At 44.8% G+C, this 23,240-nt stretch overlaps 1 protein-coding gene across 3 annotated transcripts in view; it reads right to left on the bottom strand.

Annotated features, from left to right (window-relative positions):
• GRIN2A (glutamate ionotropic receptor NMDA type subunit 2A) overlaps positions 1-20,746 on the bottom strand; it is a 196,754-nt gene extending 176,008 nt beyond the window's left edge. Inside the window, exons 1-4 of one of the 3 annotated variants that reach the window (XM_026096401.2) lie at positions 20,395-20,746; positions 19,366-19,621; positions 18,487-18,622; positions 17,429-17,851 (exon numbers count right to left, since the gene is read on the bottom strand). In XM_026096401.2, coding sequence (XP_025952186.2) covers positions 17,429-17,851; positions 18,487-18,576 — 513 coding nt within the window. In that variant the 5' untranslated portion in view covers positions 18,577-18,622; positions 19,366-19,621; positions 20,395-20,746. Of the gene's footprint in view, positions 1-17,428; positions 17,852-18,281; positions 18,623-19,365; positions 19,622-20,394 lie in introns of those variants that run through there. The other 2 variants (XM_026096399.2, XM_026096400.2) reach the window with 2 other exon arrangements.
• Between the last annotated feature and the right edge of the window lie 2,494 nt (positions 20,747-23,240).

Genomic DNA, 23,240 nt, shown 5'->3' with positions numbered 1-23,240 from the left:
AGCTGAAGACCGAGCAAGCTTTGCGAGCGTACAACAGAAGCCATCAGCTCCTGGGGAGCGCACGTGGAAGAACACTGCAGCCCGGGGGAAATGGCCAAGGGAGAGAGATTTTCAAAGTCTAAGAGGATATTTAGGAATACCTGTCCTTCTCTCCCTCACACGGAGCCTTTGAAACTCTTGGTCCCCGCTGCAGGCAGGCAGGGACGGACGTGAGGACAGGGCAGTGCTTGTGGGGCTGTGCTGCAGGGCGGCCGAGGTCGCTCTCAGCCTCTCAAGACAGTTTCAAGCCCTTTCGCCCAGCTCCAGAGTCCCGACCCTTTGATTCCCGTTACCAGCTCTCATCATCCCTGTGGAGCAGCTCCTGACTTCAGTCGTGGCAGTTCTGTTCCCCTCTAGACAACAGCTGTTCTTACTAAAGCAGAATGTAATTAGTGAATATAGAACTCTTGGGATAAAATGCCTAAAATCCAGAAAAAAAAACACATCTCTAAACATAGCTAACTTTTTTTTTTATATACCCTTTCCCAGACCTGAAGAAGCCCAGTTCTTCTACACCTCTTTTACAGACAAACTTCCATCAGTTTTTCTCCCTAAATACAAAAAAAAATCACTGTATTTATACCATAGTTTCTACTTCCTTGACCTGGGCACTTACAATAATCATACTATCATTAGCAAAAAGGCAGAAGTACCCAAAGAATACTCATAAATTCTCCTACCTTAAAAAAATAATTTTTTTAATTAACATTTTCCCAGGAAGTTAAAATTATGCCCTTTGCTAAAAAGGGAGGTTTTAGAAATTCTTGGAACAGTCTGCTATATCCCTACAAGAATCCCACAGCCAGTCCATCTTCCCACAGCTGATCAGCACATACATGATCAACTGTATATTGAGATTCTGCTCAACACACCTCACTTTGACCAAATCTGGCATTTATATAAACCTGGCTAGATTTAGAGAGAATTCTGTTATGATTTTGCACGGTTACCTCAAAGCTTTCTGAAAACGCAAATAAGAACGTAGGATTGGAAAGAACCTCATGCTTCACGTCCTCTTCCTTCGGCATTCATTTACGAGTTCCCTTCTAGTTGGCTTTTAACCACTCCAGAAGTTCTTTATTTCCCTTTAACTACTATTTACTGTTTCTAATTTCCCACCTAAACGATGCCCATCTTAGTTTCAGTCCTCCTGCCAATATATGTTGGGTAACCAGCTTTTCTCCATCCTGTATATACCCAGCTATCATAATTCCCTCTCTAGATTAAGCAAAACCAACTTGCCTAGTCTCCTCCTGTGGGCGAGTCTTTCCATTCCCCAGTCACTGAAGGAACCAATTTCTGAACCTATGACAAAGTTAGCCAGGGCTTTTCAGGATGTGGGGGACTAATTGCAGATACAACGCCAAAAATTTCTCCATTTCCTATACAACAAAGTGAAATTATTTCTACTTCTAATGGAGATGCTAGCAGAAAAGCTTTAGGAACACACATGCCTAAATTCTGGACCTCATTGGCACAGAAAAGTTTGCTACATGCAATCAGGTATTAGCAAGATGTTCCAGCTGAGTTAAATAAGAATGGGATTAAGTTTAATAGTACCAATCTAGATTTTTCTAAAATATCTATTTCTTTTACAATGTTTTCTAGCTGGTAAATTTACCAAAACTGCAAACTGCAAAATTAATCAGGAATATGATAAATTCTACATCTTATGCTCCTGTAAACAGGCAAAACTTTTTTACTGAAATACATCATACCCAGTGAATTCAATATGCTGCTCTTCAGCTGTGCCTTTATCCATAGAAAAATTTCATAATTTTCAGTCATGGTCAACAGACATAACTTAAATATTTTAAAACTGAAATAAACAGCCACAATGAGCATCACAGAGATTTTAATCCTATCTACCCGGTTACAGAGAGAACTGCTAAAATCTGGGTTAATCCTCCTAATCCTTAGTCAGAAATGAAAGCCTGTGCAATTGAAATAGTATGCCAGAATGAGATTTGCTTGTGGTAAGGACTCAAGTAAGCCAAAAATTAGGATCTTGCCCACAGTCAGAAATAGTTCAATTTAAAATCAAAGCAGTGCATTTCTACAGACAAATATCACAATCCAGAAGAGTCATTACACTGAGACCAAACTCATAGCCCTTCTCTTCACAGGAAATTAATGTGGGACAAATCCCAGACACCAGGGACGAGCGCTGCATGGGAGCGCCACGACTAACTGAAGACTCACTTCAGTTAGGAAGACTACAGAAACAGTTTCTTATATTGCAACTTTATGAAGCATATTTGCACACACAAACTGATGGAAATTTTAACTACTTTATATTTGTCAATACATTCAAAAGCATGACGTACACATTAGACACAAAATATCTATTTCAATTTATCTGTATTGGGTAGGGGTGTGTTTTTATTTTTAGTAAACAGAGATTACAAGTGCCAGCACAGAAACTGTTAAAAGCAAAGGAGGGAAGGTATCACTCCCCCAGGATCCACTTTACCTGAAGTTTCCTCATAGATTTGATTGAAGTCTGCACAGATCAGGCTGGATTACATCTAAATTAAAACAAGTATCCTGAATTTGCTGATACAAGCTTTTATTGGACAACTTGTATCAAGGCTGAAGTTTATATTTGTTTTCCCTGAGGAAATACAACCGTGATCACCTGAAGAGCCAGGGCGCGCATGCTGCCCTGGAGCGTACTGATGGCAGGTCTGCTCCCGAGTGGCACAGCACACCGCGTACGATCACCCCAGGAGGCGAAAGTGGCAGACAAATTTTCAGATACGGGCCTTTCAGGTTTATACACCCAGAAGAACAGAACCAGGTATTCAGCTTTAACCTCCAAGATAGCCAGAGGTTTCAAACTACTGCATAAGCACATTTCTGTAATCTGGGTTACCCCAAACGTGGAAGCTTTCACGCAGGTGAGGCCCTTTGAAGTTACTTTAGGAGCGGGCTCTCCACAGATGGAAAAACAAATGATTAAAGCAGCTCAATAGGGGTCAGAATGACTGTACATACTTGATTTAAACAGAAGCTAAGGGAGTGAGAACATTTTTTTTTTAATGCAACATTAGAATACTTGTTCAGAGGGAAACGTACCACCGTCTGAGAGGACACGGAGGAACTGGCTAGTAACACAGCCTTTTTCATTGGGTCAAACATGCAAGTGAAACCTTAAAGTGATCTGAGGAAGAAAAAAATCTAGTTACCCAAAACAAATATTAAACAGAGTATTAGGTTTTACTTACGTAAAGCCAGTCAGCACATCAACAAGAAATTTAACCAGCAGTCGGTTGAGTCACTTGAAAGAGAGACCCCAAGCAGCGTTACAGCCTTTGACATACTGAGCCATTCCCTTACCAAGGGGCTGTTCTCCCAAACAGGACATGCCCCAAGCCTAATACGGTGCTGCAAGTGCTTGGACTTTCCACTTCAGACATTAAGAGATGTTGTCTGCATCTTTGCACCTTTTACATAAAGCACCTGCTAAGCCCCTCATTAGAGAGACAAAAAACCAAAAAACCCACACTCCTGTCTTCTCCTTATGCTGCACCATTCAAACCTTCAGGCAAAGCATTCAAATAGACATTAAAATACTAAATGTTTGCAGCATTTACTTACTGTGCCCTTGCTCCTAGCCCTTTCCCGCACGGCGAAGGCAGCGAGCCCGCGGTGGGATGCCGCTGCCCGCGCGGGGCTGGGACGCGGCCCGGCACCCGGGGAGCGCGGCTGCTGCCCGGACAGACCTGACCTCCGGGGCAGTTCGAGATGCCTTTGCTGACCTACAGATTTGTTTCCATGGGCTGTTCAGAAAGAAGGTTTGCATGCCTGTGGTTTGTTTATTGGCCACAGTAAAGAAAGGAGCCCAGGGTGGGAAATGAGCAACGTTCATTCCTATTTTAGTTCAGGTTTTCCACTACTCTCAGGCACTGTCCACCAAGGTGTCCACCGCAGCTCAGCACATCGATAGGACTTGCACAGGAGTAAGGATTACTGAGCTGCATTTCATTATAGGATGAAATAACTCGCTATTTTAAGATCTCAACCTCTCACTGTGAACAGGATAAATCAGAAAACAGCTCCACTCAGGTCAGTGATCTCATACAAGGAAAAGGAGAACTAGTCCACACTTAAGCAAACGCGCTGTAGAAAAGGCTGGGGAGGTTTTTGGTCAGCATCAAGGGCAGGCGTGCTGCAGGCGACAGCTGGCTCCTGCATAAACATACCACAGGTTCATTTAAATTTTAATTCAGAGACCATAGGATGTGTTTTTAGTCACTAATGGGGAATGCAAAAATATTCGTATATGTTGAGAAGCTACTGAACAACTGCTCGGTATATTTTAAGCATAAGGATTTTTTTATCCCTTACATCTGTCCTATGTCATCTATTTAGTGTAATTTTACTTATTCACTGATCGCTGGAAATATTCCAAAAGTTCTTATGCTTCCAAATGGCAGTAGATAGTAAAGAACAATAATGGCAAAGCAGAAGAGATCATAGTCACAAGCCTGTATCCTGGGGCGAAAAAGGTTAAAAACAAGAAAAGGAAAGTGTGTGTGACATGACCTTAACATTGTTATGCCTGGAAAAAAAAATGCCGTAACATCTGGCAAATACTATGGAGAACATTTGCTGACTTTGGCCAACTGGGGAAAAAAAATTATACAAACTTGTATTTTTCCATTTGCAAGTGAGCTCACCCTGCAAGAAGAGCCAAAACAAAATCCTCCTCATTTGACACTTTCCTGCATTTCATTCTCTGAATATGTTGCTTGTTTTCAACCTCACGACAAAACCAAAGCTATTTAAACCACACCAGTATTTATGTAACTCACGATGCGTAGCTTTGTTTGGTGCACATAACCGCAGTTCAAGTTGTAAGTACCAGCAAACACGCAGCTTGAAATAAAAGTTTGAAGAAACTGCACAACACGCTTGTATACACAGTACAGGAGAGAAACTGCAGAACCAGCGAGCCACCTACCATCATGAACAGGAACTTATTTTCATACATTTTAATGTCAGCCCATCCTGTCCCCAAGTATTCTGAAGCCCCTAATAGGAAACCTGAAATTCAGATTAATTGAATTGAGAATCAGTTATAGAAGAAGGGAATCTTAAATATATTTTCACAGGCCAGCTCCTAAAATCCAAGGTGACTGGCACTCCTCTAAAGCTCCTGATCAAGGTGAGCATATATAGTATTAACATAGATAGATAGAAAGAAAGAAAGAAACGTACATTCACTACTACAAATCAGAGAATTGCTCCAAAATCATCTGTTTTCTATAGAAGTGGAGGTTTGCCTGGACACACTAGCCAGCAGGGAGCACAGCAGAGCTGGGGGGACAGCACACATTCAGGGCCCCTCGGCTGGCCCTGCCCCAGAGTCCCAGGCACTATGAAAAACTAAGAAAGGCAGTAGGGAAATTTAAAATGTCATTAGCAGAGTAACATGCAGACTCCAGTACACCAGCTTCCAGATGCTTAACTACAGCCTTGCCTCCCTACATTGCACCGGGAAAAACACTTTTCCAAAAGTCCATCTATAGCAGCACGTAAAGCTGGCCTATGAGCATGCAAGGGATCACCTGGAAAAGGCGCAGTGCTCCCAGAATCCCAAGCCAGGAATCCAGAGGAAATACTGAGATGGAAACTTTGTTTAACCTTACGTATCCTTCTGGTTTTCTCATACTTTTTTCTTATGCAAATAGACCACTATCATTACAGATGAGAGATTTCTGTTGCTACTTTATCACTACCTCATCTCTCCACCAAGGTTGTCCTAGCTCACCTGGTTTAATTTCTCAACCATTCTCTGTTTTTCTGCTTATTAGCTATAAATAGGCTTGGACTAAAGCCATAGCAGTTTCTACTTTCTCCTTGTGATTCCAGAGATATCACTCCAGTCTTATTTTAGCACAACTATCATCTCTGCTCTACACATACACCCCTATGTTAAGGGATACATAATTCGAAGCCAAGAGGCATATTCTCCCTCAGCCAAGCTTGCTTTTGCTAGAAGCGTACCAATGCAGTAAGTTTGGGGTGGAGGAAATAACTCTAAGGCTAGAGTCATGGCCAAGTATCAAGTGGGAACAGCAAATGGACGGGACAAAGGGGAACAACAAGAGGATGGGGCTTGGAAGCAGCTGTTTGGTGGAAGGAGATTTGCATACAGAAAGGCCTGGATAAGAAAAACAGTCTAAGAGCAAGCAAAGTAAGCAAATGTTTCTTTTTACAGCTTCTGTACCAATTCAATTTGCTGTTACATAGTTAAGTGTTACAGCTTCGTGTTTTGCATAATAAGCATTACAGCCATCCACGACATCTTTTGTTAGCAACCAGGTTCCACAATAGGAAATTTCAGCCATTTTGCAGATAACAAATAGTTAAAATACAGGCAGACAGAGGAGGGGATGGGAAATGGATGCAAACAAAACAAAAAGGACACTGTTACCTTAATTACTACAAAGATAATGGTGACTATCTAAAATAAAACAGACCATTCTAAATGATACTCGAGGAGAACACAGGCGGTTTCCAGAGTTTCTGCATCTGTTTTCTTACAATGAATTCACAAGCCTTATCTCTTCCCAATTAGGTACTCCATATAGCTGTGGTGCTTCTGCCAACACAATTTACCCAGCACTCTTAATTAGCCTCACACAAAAAAAATAACATGTAATTTCTTTGGTAATTATATGTTTCTGCAATTCCTAAAAGCAACTCATTATAGGAATGTTGTGCACTTAGAATAGATTACCTTAATTCTATTTTCTGTTTATCCAATTATAACTGTCGTTCCTAATTGTATTGTAAATTGTGTTGAGCTGGAAGGTGGCTATAAAATCCTTGCTCCTTCTGCTTTTCATAGTTTTACATATGCAATGGGTTTCCACTAGACACAAAATCAATGTAGTGAAAACAAACCGTTCCTATTGTTAATTCTAGTCATATGGAAAGGGAAGTTGGTAAATACAAATGGTCAAAACTTTACATCATCAAAATTACTGGCAGAGAATCCAGAAACAAAAGTTAGGACGCTAAAAGAAGCAAGCACTGTCAAGAAAAGGAAGCAAAATGAAAAGTGCCTTCCCACCCAGCAATCCCGTTGTTACAAGGCAACCCTGAGAAGCTCAGAAAGAATGTTTGAAGTAGGTAGATTTGGATAATTTCTATCTTAGATAGAATTTGCTTAGCATGAGTAGCCGCACACTTGCTTAGCATAAGTAGCTAAATTTGCTGAAGCCTTAGGCCGCGCTCCTAGTTCGTTAAGAAAAGGCCTCAGAGCTGGTGCAGGCTGGAAAGATAAGGGAGTTACAAGCAGTCTGCATTCCTGTGCCCCACTCTCCAGAAGGGAGGATGCCAAGGCTGAGAAATAAGGCCTGTTTGGGTGCCAGGACCTTGGGAAGCAAAGCCTCCTCTCACTGTTGAAACAGTGTTAATTAAGGGGTCTGGATTATGTCCTCTTCGTCAGGACCTTGGGAGATAACGTCTACTGACCTAGCTGGGGCAGTGTTAATTGATCAGGACCTTGAGAAGCAGGGGTGGGACCCAGGGAATGAAGAAATCACTAACCAATCAGTGTACAAGGGAAAGTCGCAAATCTGGCAATTTGTTTGTATAAATGCTACCTGAAAAGTTGGGGGGGTGTGCTTGATTTGTGGGAGACCACCGAGCACCCAGGCTTGCGCAACTCTGAAATAAATAAATAAATGTCTCTCCTGAGTGTGTAATTATTGGCTCATTGCACACCGGGCAACGAATCCGCTTTTCGGACAACACCGTGAGTGAAACATGTTTATAGAAACCCCCTGCCCTGCCAGACCCACTAAAGGAGGCTACGTGGAGGCTCCACCGGCCGCGGAGCAAGACCAGCAGCGGTCTTCTCAGTCGCATCACAGCAGGTGACCTGTCAATGACAAGGAAACAGCCCGGCCTATCTGCATTAAAAGCCAAAAATGAAATTACTTTCCCAAAACGACGATGGAGATAGCCTAAAACACTGACTTCGAGAGTCATCTTGTAACAAAATAGCTCTACATGGGAGCTTACTCTTAAAATCCCACATTAAAGGACACACAATCTTAAAGCTGAAAGGTGTATGCTCTCCTAGCCAACTTTCACTTCTCAATCTCAATGTCTTTATCGGGCTACTCAAAGACGGGCATATAGGACCCTCCTGGGAAACTACCCGCAGCCATGCAATGCACTGAACCACTGCCACTGCACACTGCTCCTGCAGGAGCTGGGCCAGTCTGCAGAAGAGCTTAGCAGCGGTAGGCGTGAGCAGAGTCCTTGAGAATGGAAGTGAGCCCCAAAATTTGTCATGATGGGTGAACTTACCGTTCCCATTCACAGTAGACCCCCAAAAGAGTGTCTGTAGCTTTCAAAAGGAAAGAGAGTTTCCCCAAATTTCAGTAAATCAACTTGCTTCCTCGTCCTTTTAAAATTTTCCTCAGAACACAAGCATTTCACTCTCACATGCTCTCCCCCCAATTTAGGTCAGGGAATCGGGGAGAGAGAAAGGAGGAGAACCAGAATATATACCCAAAAACAAAAACAAGACACACACACACACAGAATTAGCTTCCTGAAACCAGATTGTGCTTAAATATGAAGCAAAAGATGACTTTCAGAAGTCATTCTGGAGTTGTTTGCAGAATGTTATTAACATATTGTAACCAAATCCCATCTAGAGCCATCCAATATGGTTCTTGGCACACTGTAGTCAGAGACGGAAATCAGAAAAGGGAAAAAAAAAAAAAAAAAGACTGAGACACAACTGCAGCACAGTACTTTTGCTACAGGTCAATCTTGCTAAATGTTCTCCATTCTGTAAACATATAGTTGTCAGTGTTCACCACTGCCCAAGCCTAGAAGTTTATGACCTCAGGTAGGTTGCTGGCTTTTCTAGGTCAGTTTTGGTGCAGCCTCTGTGGCTATTAAGCAGACCAGGGGAGGAGGAATGACTTTGATTGCATAACTTGTCTGGATATATACATTTATAAATGATTTCTTTAATCCATGTGTGGCATTTAAATAGTCAATAGTCAAACAAAATGTTAGTCACAAATGTGGAAGAGAAAGCTGCTTTCTCAGGAAGCTGCAAGGGCCGGTCAGGCGGCCCTATCCACCTCGCTCGGGAGCCACGGACCCAGAGGCGCAGCAGCTGCCGACTCTTCCCCAGAGCAATCGAGCTCTTTCCCAACTGAGAAATCACTTCTACGTCTGGGATCTCCTTCTCTCTCTGGACACTCAGGTTTTTTGACCACTTAATTTTCACAGGTATGTAAAGCACAGAGGAAAGCAGAGGTGCGGGGCTAGCTGCATCGCACACACACATCACAGCTGTTCAACACCAACAACTTGACATTTGCAACTTGGGACGTTGTGCTTGCGTGTCAGGAAGCAGGCGCGTTTCCCTGCTAGCTCAGCTTTTACGTAACACTTCTTCCACACGATTTCATTTAATTTCTCGCTGAAATATTCCCCCATCTAACCAACCTTATTTCCAGCCCTGGCTTTCACCCACAGCCTGGGGGTCTCAGCTTTTCTCTGGCCTGGCATATCACGTCTCGTGACAGCGGCTGATGCATCACTGCGTGCCTTCAAGCAGGCCTTCTCGGAGCGCCAGCACGCGGAGGAAGGCTTGCTGGCCGCTGTATGTCGACACGAGTGAGCAAAGCCTTTTCCCGGAGCCGAAGGGGGGCCCGGCCGCGCTCCACGGGAGGCACGGCCCCTCCGGGCCCCGAGCCCCACCACGACGCCGGCGGCCGGCCGAGGCAGAGCGACTCTCGCCCGAGAGAACTCGGTGTTTCTACAAACCGCACACCTAGCTTGCGCGCCGCAAGTGCGAGCACAGCGTTTCTCTCCTGAGGACATTAAGTCTAAACCTAATATAAATGGCCAATGATGCTGCTCTGTTTTTTTTTTATTTATTTCAGTGAAGCACTGAAGAAAATGTCCCAAGGATTTAGACAAACAATATGGTGACAGATGGTTGGGAGACAATCCAGGCCGGGCTCCCTCAATAAAATCCACACAACTTCATAGCTCCAGGGAAGAGGGGAGGCAGAGGAGGAGGAGGGGAAAAAAGAAAGAAAAAAGGTGCACACAAAGCTGGCTCAGATGATCACATTTTTAACAGAAATAAAACAATTGGGGACTACAAGGATTCTCTTTTTATCTATACAGAGCTCTTTGCACTTCACCGATGTGGTCAGATCAATCCAGGACATACTCCAAGCAGCCAAAATTATATAATTAAAGAAATATATCTGAAAAAATGTCTTAAAATTAAATTATTAGCTCAGATAGGTGGCAAATACAAAACACACTATTAAATTGTCCGTTCAGATAATGTAAGCATGCTCTCAAAAACAATTAATAAATGAGACATTATAAAATGAAAATGTTTGACACACAACACCAATGTCCTTCTGTTCTGTGCACTGCATACTTTCATTAAAATGAATCTTTTCAGGTATGATATTTTCTAGATATATTCTGACTGCCAGAAATGCCGCCTTTGCTTTGGGCTAGTCCTATTATTATTTTGTAGCTTAAAGGAAATCATCTTGGATTTTACATCTGAGGATATCCTTGGGAAAAAATTAAAAGATAAAAAGAAAACCTTCCAAAGATGCCACCAGGAATGCTGGCAAGCAGCAAGTTGTCGGCAAGCAGCAAGTTACACTGATGGTCTGACGGTCTACTTTTACAGCTCAGGAGTCTGCTGTGTTATACTTACCTATAGGCAGGCAATAACTTGGATAGATTGCATGGATCGTCCACAACAGGGACGTACTAGCACTTCTGAAGCATTACTGCTCAAAGCAAACTGAGGCACTTATGGATTTATTTTTTCGAGAACTGTAAGAACAGACAGTTTGAAGAGAAAGAAAATGGTATCTTTGTGATGAAAATACATTGGTCTTAATGCAAGTGACTGGGATCCTAATGAAGCCAAGTGCTTCACTCTCCTAAGTAAGCGTGGTTGATAGGATCACCTCCTGCACCCTAAGCACAGCTGCAACTGTGTCAACTCAGGCAAGCTAAACATAAGAACTGTGAACTTACTCATACCTGAGCTACTCCAAAAACGAAGCAAACCCTAGAACAAAACCAAGCAAACCCTAGAACATGGTATTACATCTAAATTAACCATGCAGAAAATTTCTGTTTCCTCTGCTTATCAGTTACAGAAATTCCCAAGCTCTTCAAAACTATCTTCCTTCCACTTGGATAAATTAAACTGATTATGCCTGCCTTCAACACCATGAGAGTGACAGTTAAAGACTACTTTCACAGCATCCCAGAAAATCCCCCACATTCTCCCTTGCTCAATAAAGAGGGAAACTTATGAGGACAACAAGAATGAGGGGAAAATGTCATTATTTCAGAAATAAGCAGGAAAATCCTTTACCAAAAGAAAAGAAAAAAAAAAGGCAGTAGAGGGGGGAGAGAGAAAGCTCAGCGCTCAGCTCACATCATGAACATGATGTTCCTTCAACTTCTCCAAGACTTGTTGAAGCAGCAAACACCCCAGCTCCCACTGGCCAAGCTCACCGTCTTATACTGCTGGTGGTACACGCATAGCAATACAAACCAGTACGCTGCACCATAACCACCGCAGTCTCACAGAGCACTGGCTCCAGTTAAAGAACAGCAGAAGTTTCATAAACTCACTCCATTCACCTCAGTAAGACATAGATTTCAAGCATAACTGTAACCATTTAATATCAGCAACGATTATGGTACATGGGCACAGAAGATAGTACTGCAGATAATGAAAATCTTCACTGATGTGCAAGAGAATTTTTTTTAAATACATATGAATAGTCTTATCGATATTTGTGGACATGGTCAAGTGAATACAGATTTTCAAGAAGAGGTCTATGCAACATTTTTGTTGCAGTTCAAAATAAAACTCAATTTCTGAAAGTTATGCTTCCCATAACAGCGGAAGGAAGGAAGGAAGGAAGGAAATAAATCATGTTTAGCTGCTCCTTTTACAAGAGGCAGAAGCTAGGAATATTACTTACATGCAATGGAACCAAGCTGGGGAAAGTGCAAGACATTATTTCTAGATGTGAAATACCAGTTAAATGAATATAGCTATTTTTTAATCTACACTTTAATCTTTTATAGAATCAACCAAAACCAAAGTTAATATAATGCTCAGGAGTGTAGCACCATATTCATGTTAATAGCAGTTATCAGTAAGGGTAAATTATAAAGTTTACATTTAGATTTTCTGTAAAAATACAAGACATTTTTTCTGGATCAGCCACAGGCGCTGGACGGAGTCTCCACAAGCACACTTTGTAACTCGCAGTGAAGATACGCAAACAGACAAGCACGTTCCCTGAACCAGGATCTCCAGCAGAGATTCCACAGCAAAAAAGAAACCCAAACTCCCCCTCCAATCACCACAAGATTTTTTAAAGCATAATAGCTTGTTTACATGCTTAAGCATGTAAACATGCTTCTGATTTTTTTTTTTTTTTTTAACATTGCTTTGATGTGGACACCACAGCATGAAGACACGTTGCAAAAAAGTTGAAAGACACCTAGAGGAACCCTCAGAGCAGAGCACAGAGTTACAAATAAGGGAATGTAAATTCTCCCTACTAGAGCCAGGAGTCGGGATGTGCACTACTCATGTCTACAGGGTTGGGCATACAAGTGCAGTATGATTTTGGCATCTCAGGAACAAGGGAAAACAAAGCAATCCTAGATAGAGCTCTCACGAGCTGAAAATGACAGGTAACGCAAACATCTGCAAGTACTGCAGTGAAATACCTGAAAAATATCCACACACGAGATTCCAAAAAGCACAAGAATTTCACTCGCTGCTTACTCACCATTAGATGCCTTAATAAACATCCCTGCAGGGCTGTCGGACACGGCGGGCCTGGCGGTCAAGCTGAACGTGAGCCAGCAGTGCACCCTTCCGGCGGCAAAGTCTGACCGTATCCCGGGCTGCGTAAGCAGGAGCACGGCCCGCTGGCCGGGCAAGGGCTTACTCCCCTCTCTTCATGCCCGTGGGGCCACATCTGGAATGCCGTGTCCGGTGTGGGTTCCCAGTACGAGACACTGACACACCTAAACCAGCCCAGGTGTGCAGCCTACAGCTATGCAAAAGACAGCGAGACTCTTCTGAGGGAATCACAGCAAAAGGACAAGCAGCAGCAGTCACCGCACAGAGGGAAAGTCGAATGAGATGTAACAAAACTTTCCTCCACAGCGAGAGGGGGTTTAAGCACTGGAACCGACTGCCCAGGCAAGCTGGGTAGTCCTGCCCATGGAGATACTCAAACCCTGCCTGGACCAGTCATGAACGGTCTGATCCGACTTTGAAGTAAGCTCATCGTTGAGCCAGGGTTGGATTAGATAACCTCCAGAGATCCCTTGGAACCTAAATTATTCTGTGATTCTCTGCTTACTATTGGGGGGGAGGATATTGGAGGATAAAAAGGGAAATCTGAAGATGGTGGTAGCTGTAAAATGGGTTTGATACTAAACTAAGAAAAGTCTTTATTGTGAATAAAAACTTGTCAGCAGAAAGAATATACTTGGTAGTGATCATTTAACCATACACAGTATTTATTTTGGGGAAAAGCAAAGATCTATTTTACTTAACATTTCTAAAGCCGTTTCCAGAAGCATCACTTTGAACCCTACTGGAAAGCTACCCCCACCGTTAATGCTCTTTAGTTATGCATTATGGCTGTCAGTACTTCTACTAGACTAAGATGCTTCTTCAAGTTTTGATGGCTTTCAGGAAGGCTTCTAATGAGAAATTAAGACTCAATTTTGCAACATGCAAAAGCAGTATTGTTCAAAGATGCTAAGTACTCCTGCATGTGCTTACAATATATAGGAGTTTCTCCCCACCACTTGAGAGGTGGCACAAATTACTTTCCTTCACACTATTCTCACAGAACCAACCACGATGTTCTATTTTAGAAAGGCATCATAAATACTATCATCATAATGATTGCATGAGGCAAAACAAATGCAACTAGCTTTAAATCCAAATGCTCAAGTCAGGAAAAAGTTCCTAAGCAGTGTTTTTGGTTTGAGATGTCTAAAATTTCAACACAGAAAATGAACAACGAGGCCGTCTCTTTTCAGCACCCTCCAAAGCACTGCTTGTGCACAGCAAGCTGACACACATGCCCTGGACACAATCTCGTTCCAGCAGACCATCCTGCACCTGAGTATGTTTTGAGTCCATGAGAACAGGGACCAAAGCCAAGGAGCAGTCCGCTGGCAGGAGAGGTCCTGACAACAACGGGTCATAAGATCAGCGGGAAGCAGAGTGGGAGACACTGTCCAGAGGGTACGTCAACAGCACAGTTGGCTTCAGGTAGATCCCATATGTCCTGGAAGTGTCACATTGGTTTATCGGCAGGGTCCTGACAGCAGATGTTAGGTCAGATAGGTTCGGAAATGGCATAAGCTTTGACAACTTCATATGCCTGTCATGATTTCCATGGTCTGTATCAAGCAACGTATCTTCTTGCAGCCAAACTTCTACCGAACCGAGGCAGAGTGAGTACAGCCAAGCGGGCAAGAGAGGCGGCGTTCAAAACAGCGCACCATGCATAACCGCGGTGCTCAGAACAGACCTTTGTGCGGGGACTGAGCACTTTCTTCCAAATTGCATCCTTTGAATATGTCTATACATCATATTTAGAAACCTGTAAGAATTTTTTATTTTATTAAAGAGATGGATCTTCAAATGAAGTCCAGATCAATGCAGTACTTCTTAACAATATAGAATATGGTAAGCTTATTTCCTCACGGTCATTCCCATGAAGTCTTCAGAAGTATATAACATTATAGATGACGATTCTCACTCCTGTGTCTCCAGTGAGGTTCACTTTTAGGAGTTAAGCAGCATGATATAACGACTACCTGGCCTTTGCATCCACAGTGCTTGGCAGACTACAAACATGCTGGTACTACCTATACACATGCACATAGTTTGAAGTAAAAGTAATCTGTAACAGTATCCGCATAACTCCACACAGGAGGAAAATATCTATTAGAGCCACACAATCAGGACATAAACGAAATGGCCTTGTTATAAAGCTAGAGGTGGGGATTAAACTAGCTTCAACTACATCCACAAGCAGCAGCGGGATCACACATTTTTTAAGCATATCCAAGGATTTCAGTGTATGAGACAACAAAGACTCTAAACACTGATCAACTTTATTATAATTTAGCAAGCATCCATGTGTTTCAACTGAAATCCTAACACTGACGTGGGAGACAAATTTGTATATTTGCAGTCCTACTCCTCTCCCTCAGATATCACCTCCTCTGCCTTTATGACAGCACTGCAAATTTTACCTTCAGCTACCAGGGATTCATTCCCAAATGAATGGTTAATTGAGAGACATATGCAAGCCTCATTACTGCAATCTTCCACATCCAGTTGCAAAACGCACTGCTCATTACAAAAGCCAGGTTAAAAATTAAGGCAATTTTGGTTACATGAACACACTTCCTTCAGCCAGTTCAAGCTACTGAAGACAGCTCTGTTAGATTGTCTCAACACACAACAGAACGGTTCTGATTTCCCAAGAGGAAACTTAGAAGCCAAGTTTCAGCAGGAAAGCATTTTATTAGCAAACTGCAAAAACCCTTAAAAGCAAAGTCACTGGTATAATAATGACAATATTAATGAATAACGGAAATACTATTAACGTACTGAGACAGGAAAAACACAACCTATTTCGCTTTCTAGAGCTCCCTGCAAAAGCATAAAAAAGACCTGCATCAGTAACATCCTGCATCAGCTACTGAGCGTGAAGTCGAATCCATAAGGATTTTTCCCAGCGTTCCATCACTCATGGTGGCTGGGATCTTCAGTTTTAAATGTTTTTATACAAGCAGGGAAAGTTAAGTAAATTAGGTATTAAATAAAATGCCTAAATATACATATAACACAGCTTGAAAAAGGATAGGTGTGTCTGTACAGTAATTAAAAGCAAATGAATTAACTGTTGCTGTAACTTGGTCACTGCACTTACATTTAAGTTAGCAGCACTGACTGCAATGATCTCTCAGTATTAATCAAGATGTCAAGGCTATTGTTATAGACTTCTCAATAATTCAGCACTTATTACTCTGACTTTCATGTGACTTAAGTTTTAAAGGTAGGTTGTTCAAAATACTAAAATATCAGATCACTTTAATCCCAGTTAATAAAGAGAGAAAAAGTTTTGAAAGTGCAACACTGATTCCTCCACGGTAACTAAGCATCGCATCTCTCCTGCAGCCTCTTCCCCCAGCTTAGGAAGCAGCACATCTGCACTACTTTCTCAGATGGATTCGGAGAACTCTTCAAGTCCTGTTCAAAAGCCACCTATAATGAATGGGAAACCCTAAAAGGTACAAGTATCAAGAGATGAGTTATGATTAACATTGAAAGCCTGGTGTGCTGGAAAGCCAATAAACAGCTTCCCACGTGCCACCCCCAGGTCGGCTACCCCTTGTACACAGCCAGCGCGCCCCAGCCTCCGCGGGGCTCCTCGCAGCCCCGAGGCCGCGCAGCAGCCCCTGCCGCAGAGCCTCGTCCTAGGAGGTGCCAAGCTCCTGCTGTTCCCAGAACCAGAGCACTGATCACTTTATGGATCAGACATGGAGTGACAGTAGAAAATTAAAAGAATTGTTACAGTGTTAAGGAAGATGAGCTGGATACATGAGTCACTTCTGTCTGTCATTCCACAGCCTTACAACAGATTATATAAAGAAGTGTTTTCCAACAAAACAAATTTGTCATTATCTCCAGAGCTCAGCAACCCCATTGTAGATTTTTTCATGAAGTACAGTATGAAGTTAAAAGTATCCAGTAAGTAAAACTCCAACTTAATGAACACAGCGAATATAAGGGGTGGTTCAAGTTTGCAAGACTACTTACATTATGGGCTACAGTGGATCACAAACCACCAGGCTAACATGAACATCCTATTACTACTACTACTCTTATGAGCACTGCAGAATAGTACCCGTTCATAATTTTATATCTTCTCCATATAGTCATTTTATTGGCCTATGTTGTTGTTGTTTTTAAAACGATATGTGATATTTGCTAACAAGATTTCCAAGCCAACCAGCATTCAGTTTGGTGGAGAGTAAAATTTCATTAGGACCACTTTTACAGTGGAAGAAAGTTGAGTTTCAGACATGAATCCTGAAATATTTCAGAATATCTGATGAGTAGTCAAGAAGCACACTGCTCCATATATTTTTTTCTTTTTCAAAGTATGAAGGGGACCATTAGAGGCATCCTCTTCTGAACTGCATGCAGTGATTATTCACTATAGAGACTAACAGAGTGAAGTACATTAGACTACCAAAAGCTTTGAATAAGTTTTCCTACCTTATCTGCCATTATCATGGAGGCCCCACCGTGAATTCCAAGAATTGGAATAAAAGTCTGAGATGAAATAAAATCCAAAATCTGAGCTACTGCCTCCTGATCAGTATCATCTCCAAAAACCACTCCATGGATCTTGGTGCCTGACATCAAGTCACAAACATGTGTTATGATGCTTTTAGGGTCAGTCTGGTTCACCAGAAGGGTCACTACATTGACATCAACAGTCAGGTCTGCTGACATTTCCCTGGTCCAGAGAGCTCTGATATCTCTCTCTGTGATATACTTGGTCCTTCCCAAAATCACTGCAATGTTAAGGATGGGATAACTTTTCTCTGCTCCATGAACAAGATCCAAAGGCGCCAGAAGAGCTTGGAGTACCAGGAGAGCACAGCCAATTTTCCTCATCTTTGCCAGCTTTGTACCCTGTAAAAATGATCACATTGCATAAGAGAAAAAGAAAAAACATAGAGAAGAAAAAATATATACTGTATATCTCCAGTGAAGTTTTTAAACACAAAGCATCTGGACACAATGCAGACTTCAGCAGCTTCTCACACTGTTCTTCACCTTAGTTTCAGCTCAAGCCTCTTACCTCCCACCAAAAAGTTGCCTTGCCAATGACAGATAACATTATAACTGGTCTCCCGCAAGCAAGGCAAAAAACGTAGCACAAGTTCAGAGGAAAGACCCATTAAAATGCTTCTTGGATGGCTACAAAAATTAAAATGATCAAAACCATTAAAAAAAAGACATCCTTCTCTTTAACCTTGTCCTCCTAAAAAAGGCAACACACAAATCTGGATTCCTTTGTCTTGAACAGCTATGCAAAATTTAGACTAACAGGAAGACGTGCCTTCCCTTAAAAGGAGAGAAGTGAGCCAGAGGTCTGCTGGAAACCCCAGTCCGCATACTCCATACATCTCACAGCATCCCAGAAACATGCTGCTTTAATTCTGAAGATCTCTCCTAGAGAGCCGCTGCTTGTGCGGAATCTGCTGCATTTCTGGAACAGGTTCAGAGGCACAATGCTCTATCTCAGTTCTTCTCCCTCCTCTTACAAGGCATTCACTTGAGCATCTCAGAAGTCCTGATCTCAGACTCAGAGTTGTCACTGGTGCTGAAGGGGAGGGTGTTCCATAAATGAGCATCACTGCATTGGTTTACTTCATGCCTTCACTGAATCTCTGTAGGGGGCTGAATATAGAGAGAGTAGGACGGGGAGAGAGATGAGCCATGGAAGAAGTGATCTGAACTATCTGGGGGAGGGAGATGGGGGAGAACAAGTCTGACTCTGCAAGATCTCCCTCGATTTCTGCGCCCCGGGGGATTTCCACCCCCATAACTGGCTCGCTGCTAGCTGCAAGAAGGGAGTCCCTGTGCCACAGAAAGCCAACCTTGCTGCGAAGCATCTTGCAGAACACACCAGCAAGGCTGTCCAATCAGGGGTGGCATTTTTCAGATCTCCCCTCTGATCCTGCCAAGCACATCTCCATTAGTCAGACTCATCCGCCGCTGAAACACACACCAAGACGAGCGCTTGCTGCATCATCACCTTCTTTCGGAGCAGACAAGGAGATGAGCGCTTAAGAGACCATCTAACTGCAAGTCAATTGCACCATGCTTCCCAAGGCGCTGCACTGCGTGCCAGACCCTCGCCGCCGCAGCGGCCGAGGCAGCAGAGCAAGCGGTATAAATAGATAAACCTAAATCCCCGCAGGCACGAAGCTGCTTCAGCTTCCTCCAAGCCCCAGAGGAAGAAAAAGAAAAGGAAAAAAAAAAAAAAAAAAAAAAAAGCCCAACGCGCCGCCACCCCCTTCCCCGCATTTAGACAGTTTTCTCTCCCCGCCGAGCGCCCCGCGCCGGGAGCCCGCGCGGCCCCGCAGCCGCGGCCCCACGGCGCCCCCCGGCGGCCGCGCCGCGCCCCGCACCGCACCTACCCAGCGCCTCAGGAGACGGAGCGGCGGCTGCCGGGGCCGCGGCGGCTGCCGGGGCCGGGGCCGGAGCTGGTGCTGGTGCCGGAGCTGGTGCCGGTGCCGGGCATGCCGCGGCCTCGGGCATGTCGCGCCCCTCGGTGCCCGGGCTCAGGGGCGGCCTCCGCGCCGCTCGCCGCGCGCGTGGTGCCGGCCGCGGGCTGCGGGCCCCATGGCGTCCGCGGAGCGCGGCTAGAGGCGGAGCGGGCCGGGCGGAGGGGGTCTGCACGGGGAGACGGGAGAGCCGTTAGCCGGGCCGGGGGTGTAGCGGGGAAACAGCAACAGTCCCGTCTCACGGGGCGCGGGAAGCAAATGAAGTGACTCGATCGAAGTTGGGGAGGACGGGGGGTGCTAACGTATAATTTTAAGCTCTTTCCTAGCAGAGGTGGCCGGGAAGGCTGGCTTCGCAGTCCTCTCCCCCCGTCCTGCCCAGGCCGGGGAAGCGCGGCGCTCGGCTGCTCCCAGCAGCGACGTACGCGCTGGGCTCCACGGAGGAGACATGCAGCCTGGAACGGGCAGCCAGGAGCAAACTCATCCACATGAGCAAGGGCAGGAGTTTTCCTGACAGGTTCAAAACAAGCGTAATCTAGAAAACAGCTAAATCAGTATGGGATAAAGCTTTTTCCGACAGAAAAGATTCCTAACAGAACAGATTCAGAATGAGTTTATCATAAGCAAAGCCAGGGAGACACACACGAGCAAATCACTCCCCGAAAAGCTCAGACTGCTTTGATTTTTCATTCAGTATTTCCAGTAAATATGTATATTTTAAAGATACCTCTTAAAGGAACCACATTTAAATTTAGGCTGATAACATGTTCCGCAAAGAATACCAGCATTTCCTAAAGGCTCCCGAATGCTGACTAGAAACTAAGACCCAAGAATTAAACAGGGAGAGACTGCAACATTTACAGGCGTGTGTGTCATTCAGCAGCTCAGAGCCCTGCCACAACTCCTAAGAGCAAATTCGTGCTAGCCAGAAAGGGAAATACTTACTGCATTCTCCCTCCACATAGTTCCAGCTTTAAGATCCTCAAAGTCATTTCAGTAGATTCCTTTGCAAACAACGAAGTGGAAAATAGGTCCTTTAATCCCTGGATTGCATCCTGCAACTTGTTCCCACCGCAGTAAATGCGAGCCCGGCAGCTCTCTATCGCTTGAAATACCCCTTGATCAAGTTTAGCAGAGCCGCCGCAACTGCGATGTGCTCTCTACTTTTGGCAGGAGACATTCAGGCGTCTTCATCATCTTTTTTTCTCCCTCCCCTCCCTCTTTTAAAGGGCAGTTGCAAGGCTGCCGCAGCCGCTGCCCGGGCGGCGGGCTCGGAGCCCCAGCGCCGCTGCCCGCGCCTGGGGGCGGAGGGCGCCGGCGGCCCCGCTGCCGGGGGGCGCAGCCGCAGCGCCCGGCGCGGCCCCTGCGCGGGGGCGGCTCGCAACCGCCCCGGCAGCCCGCGCCGCCCGGCGGCTCCCCCGGCGAGAGAGAGCCGGCAGCCGGCGGCGGGGGTCGGGTCGGGGCGCGCTACGCCCGGGCGCGCCGGGGAGGCGGCCGGCTCGCAGCGCTGCCCCCGCGCCAGCGGCCGCGGCGAGGCTGCAGCCAGGGCAGCCGCGCTGCTCTCCTGCCCGGGGCGCAGGGGCTGCGGAGCGGGAGCGCCGGCCCGGGCGCAGGGGGACGCCCGCGGGCAGCCCCGCGGGCGCCAGGCTGCAGCCACGCCGGGCCAAGACGCTCTAGAGGAGACGGCTGCGCCTGGGGACCCCCCCGCCCCAGCACGATTCCAGCTCACCCTCTGGCCACGCTCGTCACGGCCCGTCCCCAGCTCCCGCACGCCTGCCCTGCGCTGCCCTGCGCGGCGTGGCAGCCAGCTCGCCGGGCGGCCTCTGCCGGGGCGGCCTCTGCCGGGGCACCCCGCTGCCTGCCTGCTCCGCGCCCGCCGCGCGCCCCTTCCCGCCACAGCCCGCTCCGGCTGCCACCACCTGTGCGGGTTTGCACGAGCGCGTAGGCCAGCTAACCACCACGCAGGGGATGCCACCTCCCGCTCTCCCCATCCTTTACGGTCACGGGTAGGGATAGGGCAAACGGTTCAGAGCAAGGCCAAGCAACGCGTCTGGACAGCCACTCAACAAGGCGCCTGTCTCGGGAGAGCCTCTGGGCTCCAGCCGGAGAAAACCGAGTCGCCCCTCAGAGGTTCGCTCCTCACCACGAGGCCCAGCAAACAGAACTCGGTTCCTGAGACACCTACCCATGCATCAGTTTTACTGCTCTCGGCAGCCTTGGCATAGAATTCCCCAATAGCTCTATGCTTCGCCTTTCTGAAAGACGGTCTCCCAACTTCTTCAGGGATTACTTCCTTAGACATTGCATTAGTCTTTCTAAGCAAAGCAGTTAAGCAGCTGTAAGTGTGCCATCTTTAAAAGTTCGATGTTTTCATGCATCTCTACCCTTCAGCCTTGACGCACGCTTTTCTCTGGTAAGTATTACAGCAATGTTTGTCCCCATTACCGCAGCTCAGGCTGCATCTCCACCATTCTATAAGGGTTATTTCAGTGTTAGCACTCAGCAAATTTATTGAAACAACTGTGAAACCAGCGATTCATGATCTTAAAGATCCTCAAATACAAGTGAAATTCACAGTGGGGAAAAAAACTGTGGCTCCAACACTAGCATACATTCAGAATATTAAAAATGATGTGGTATATTTGGAAGATACTTCGTATATATCATGCTGTGTATACTACATTGACTGATTTTGGTGGTTTGGAAAACTAATACAATAAATAGCCAAGTTTTTTAACTTTAACAGAGCAGTATGATTTTCATGAATCTAAAGACATACTTCAGCATTACCGCAAATATTTCTTCCTTAACTATTCTTACAAAAACCTTTAACATTTAGCAATTGTACTACCACATTAAAACTCAGTCCAAACTAATCTACAAATTAGAATTAAAATAAAAAGATTAAAAGTTTGCTCAAACATATAGGGCCCAAACTTCACAGTACATAAACAGCCTTCCCAAGAGTAGCCTCATGTAATTCCACTACATCACTGCTTACTGAGTAAATGCTGTAAAAGTAGCCTGATATTTTAATATATATCCAAAGTCCATCTCTAGGCATTTTTGCAGTTTAATTTCAGATTAAAGAGAGTAGCTGCAAACATGGTGAGAAATCAACCTCATTCAGCAGAAACAAGAAAACAATTTACATTTAAGTGTCTTTAACTTACCCTTGCAATTTATGTGTAAAAAGGGAACTCTTACTTCAAAAGTACTCACACACACAGACATCCCTGCACTTGGGAGATTAAGCTACAAATTTAGTATTTTCTTGGAGAACATTTATTCTGACAGGCAGATGGATTGATACATAAGTGATTGCCTTCTCCACACAAACAGCTGTGCACTTATCTAAAAGAAGCTACAACATAACTCCAGCAAGTTTGGGCTCCTGCGCCGTGAGAGCACTCACCAGCTGGGATTTCCCTGCCTCCTGCCCAGCACATAAATCCATATTTAAGGGTCAGAAATTTTTTTTACTAAATCCTTTCCAAAGCAACATTAAATTACAAAAGGGCTTACCTGTTCTGAAACTTACCTGTTTCAGAGTACATTTGCCAACAGAAACAAGCAGCCAAATTATCAGGTACAAGAATACTTCAGAAGCAGGCAAGAGAGGCATGGCATGTAAGGGTCCAGCACAACAAGGACTTTACCTCTGCTGCAGACTCATTAGTGACACTGTGTACGTTACTCTCTGCCCATTTGCTTTGCTTTGCCATGCTCACCTCAGATTATGCAGCTCAATTAAAAGCCGAATTTAACCCACAGGTTCAGGAAAACAACTT

Source organism: Dromaius novaehollandiae, chromosome 14 (genome assembly GCF_036370855.1).
Source record: "Dromaius novaehollandiae isolate bDroNov1 chromosome 14, bDroNov1.hap1, whole genome shotgun sequence".
In the NCBI taxonomy this organism is placed as follows: domain Eukaryota; kingdom Metazoa; phylum Chordata; class Aves; order Casuariiformes; family Dromaiidae; genus Dromaius; species Dromaius novaehollandiae.
The sequence above is the reverse complement of the archived record's forward strand: the minus strand, read 5'-3'. Positions and strand labels throughout refer to the sequence as shown.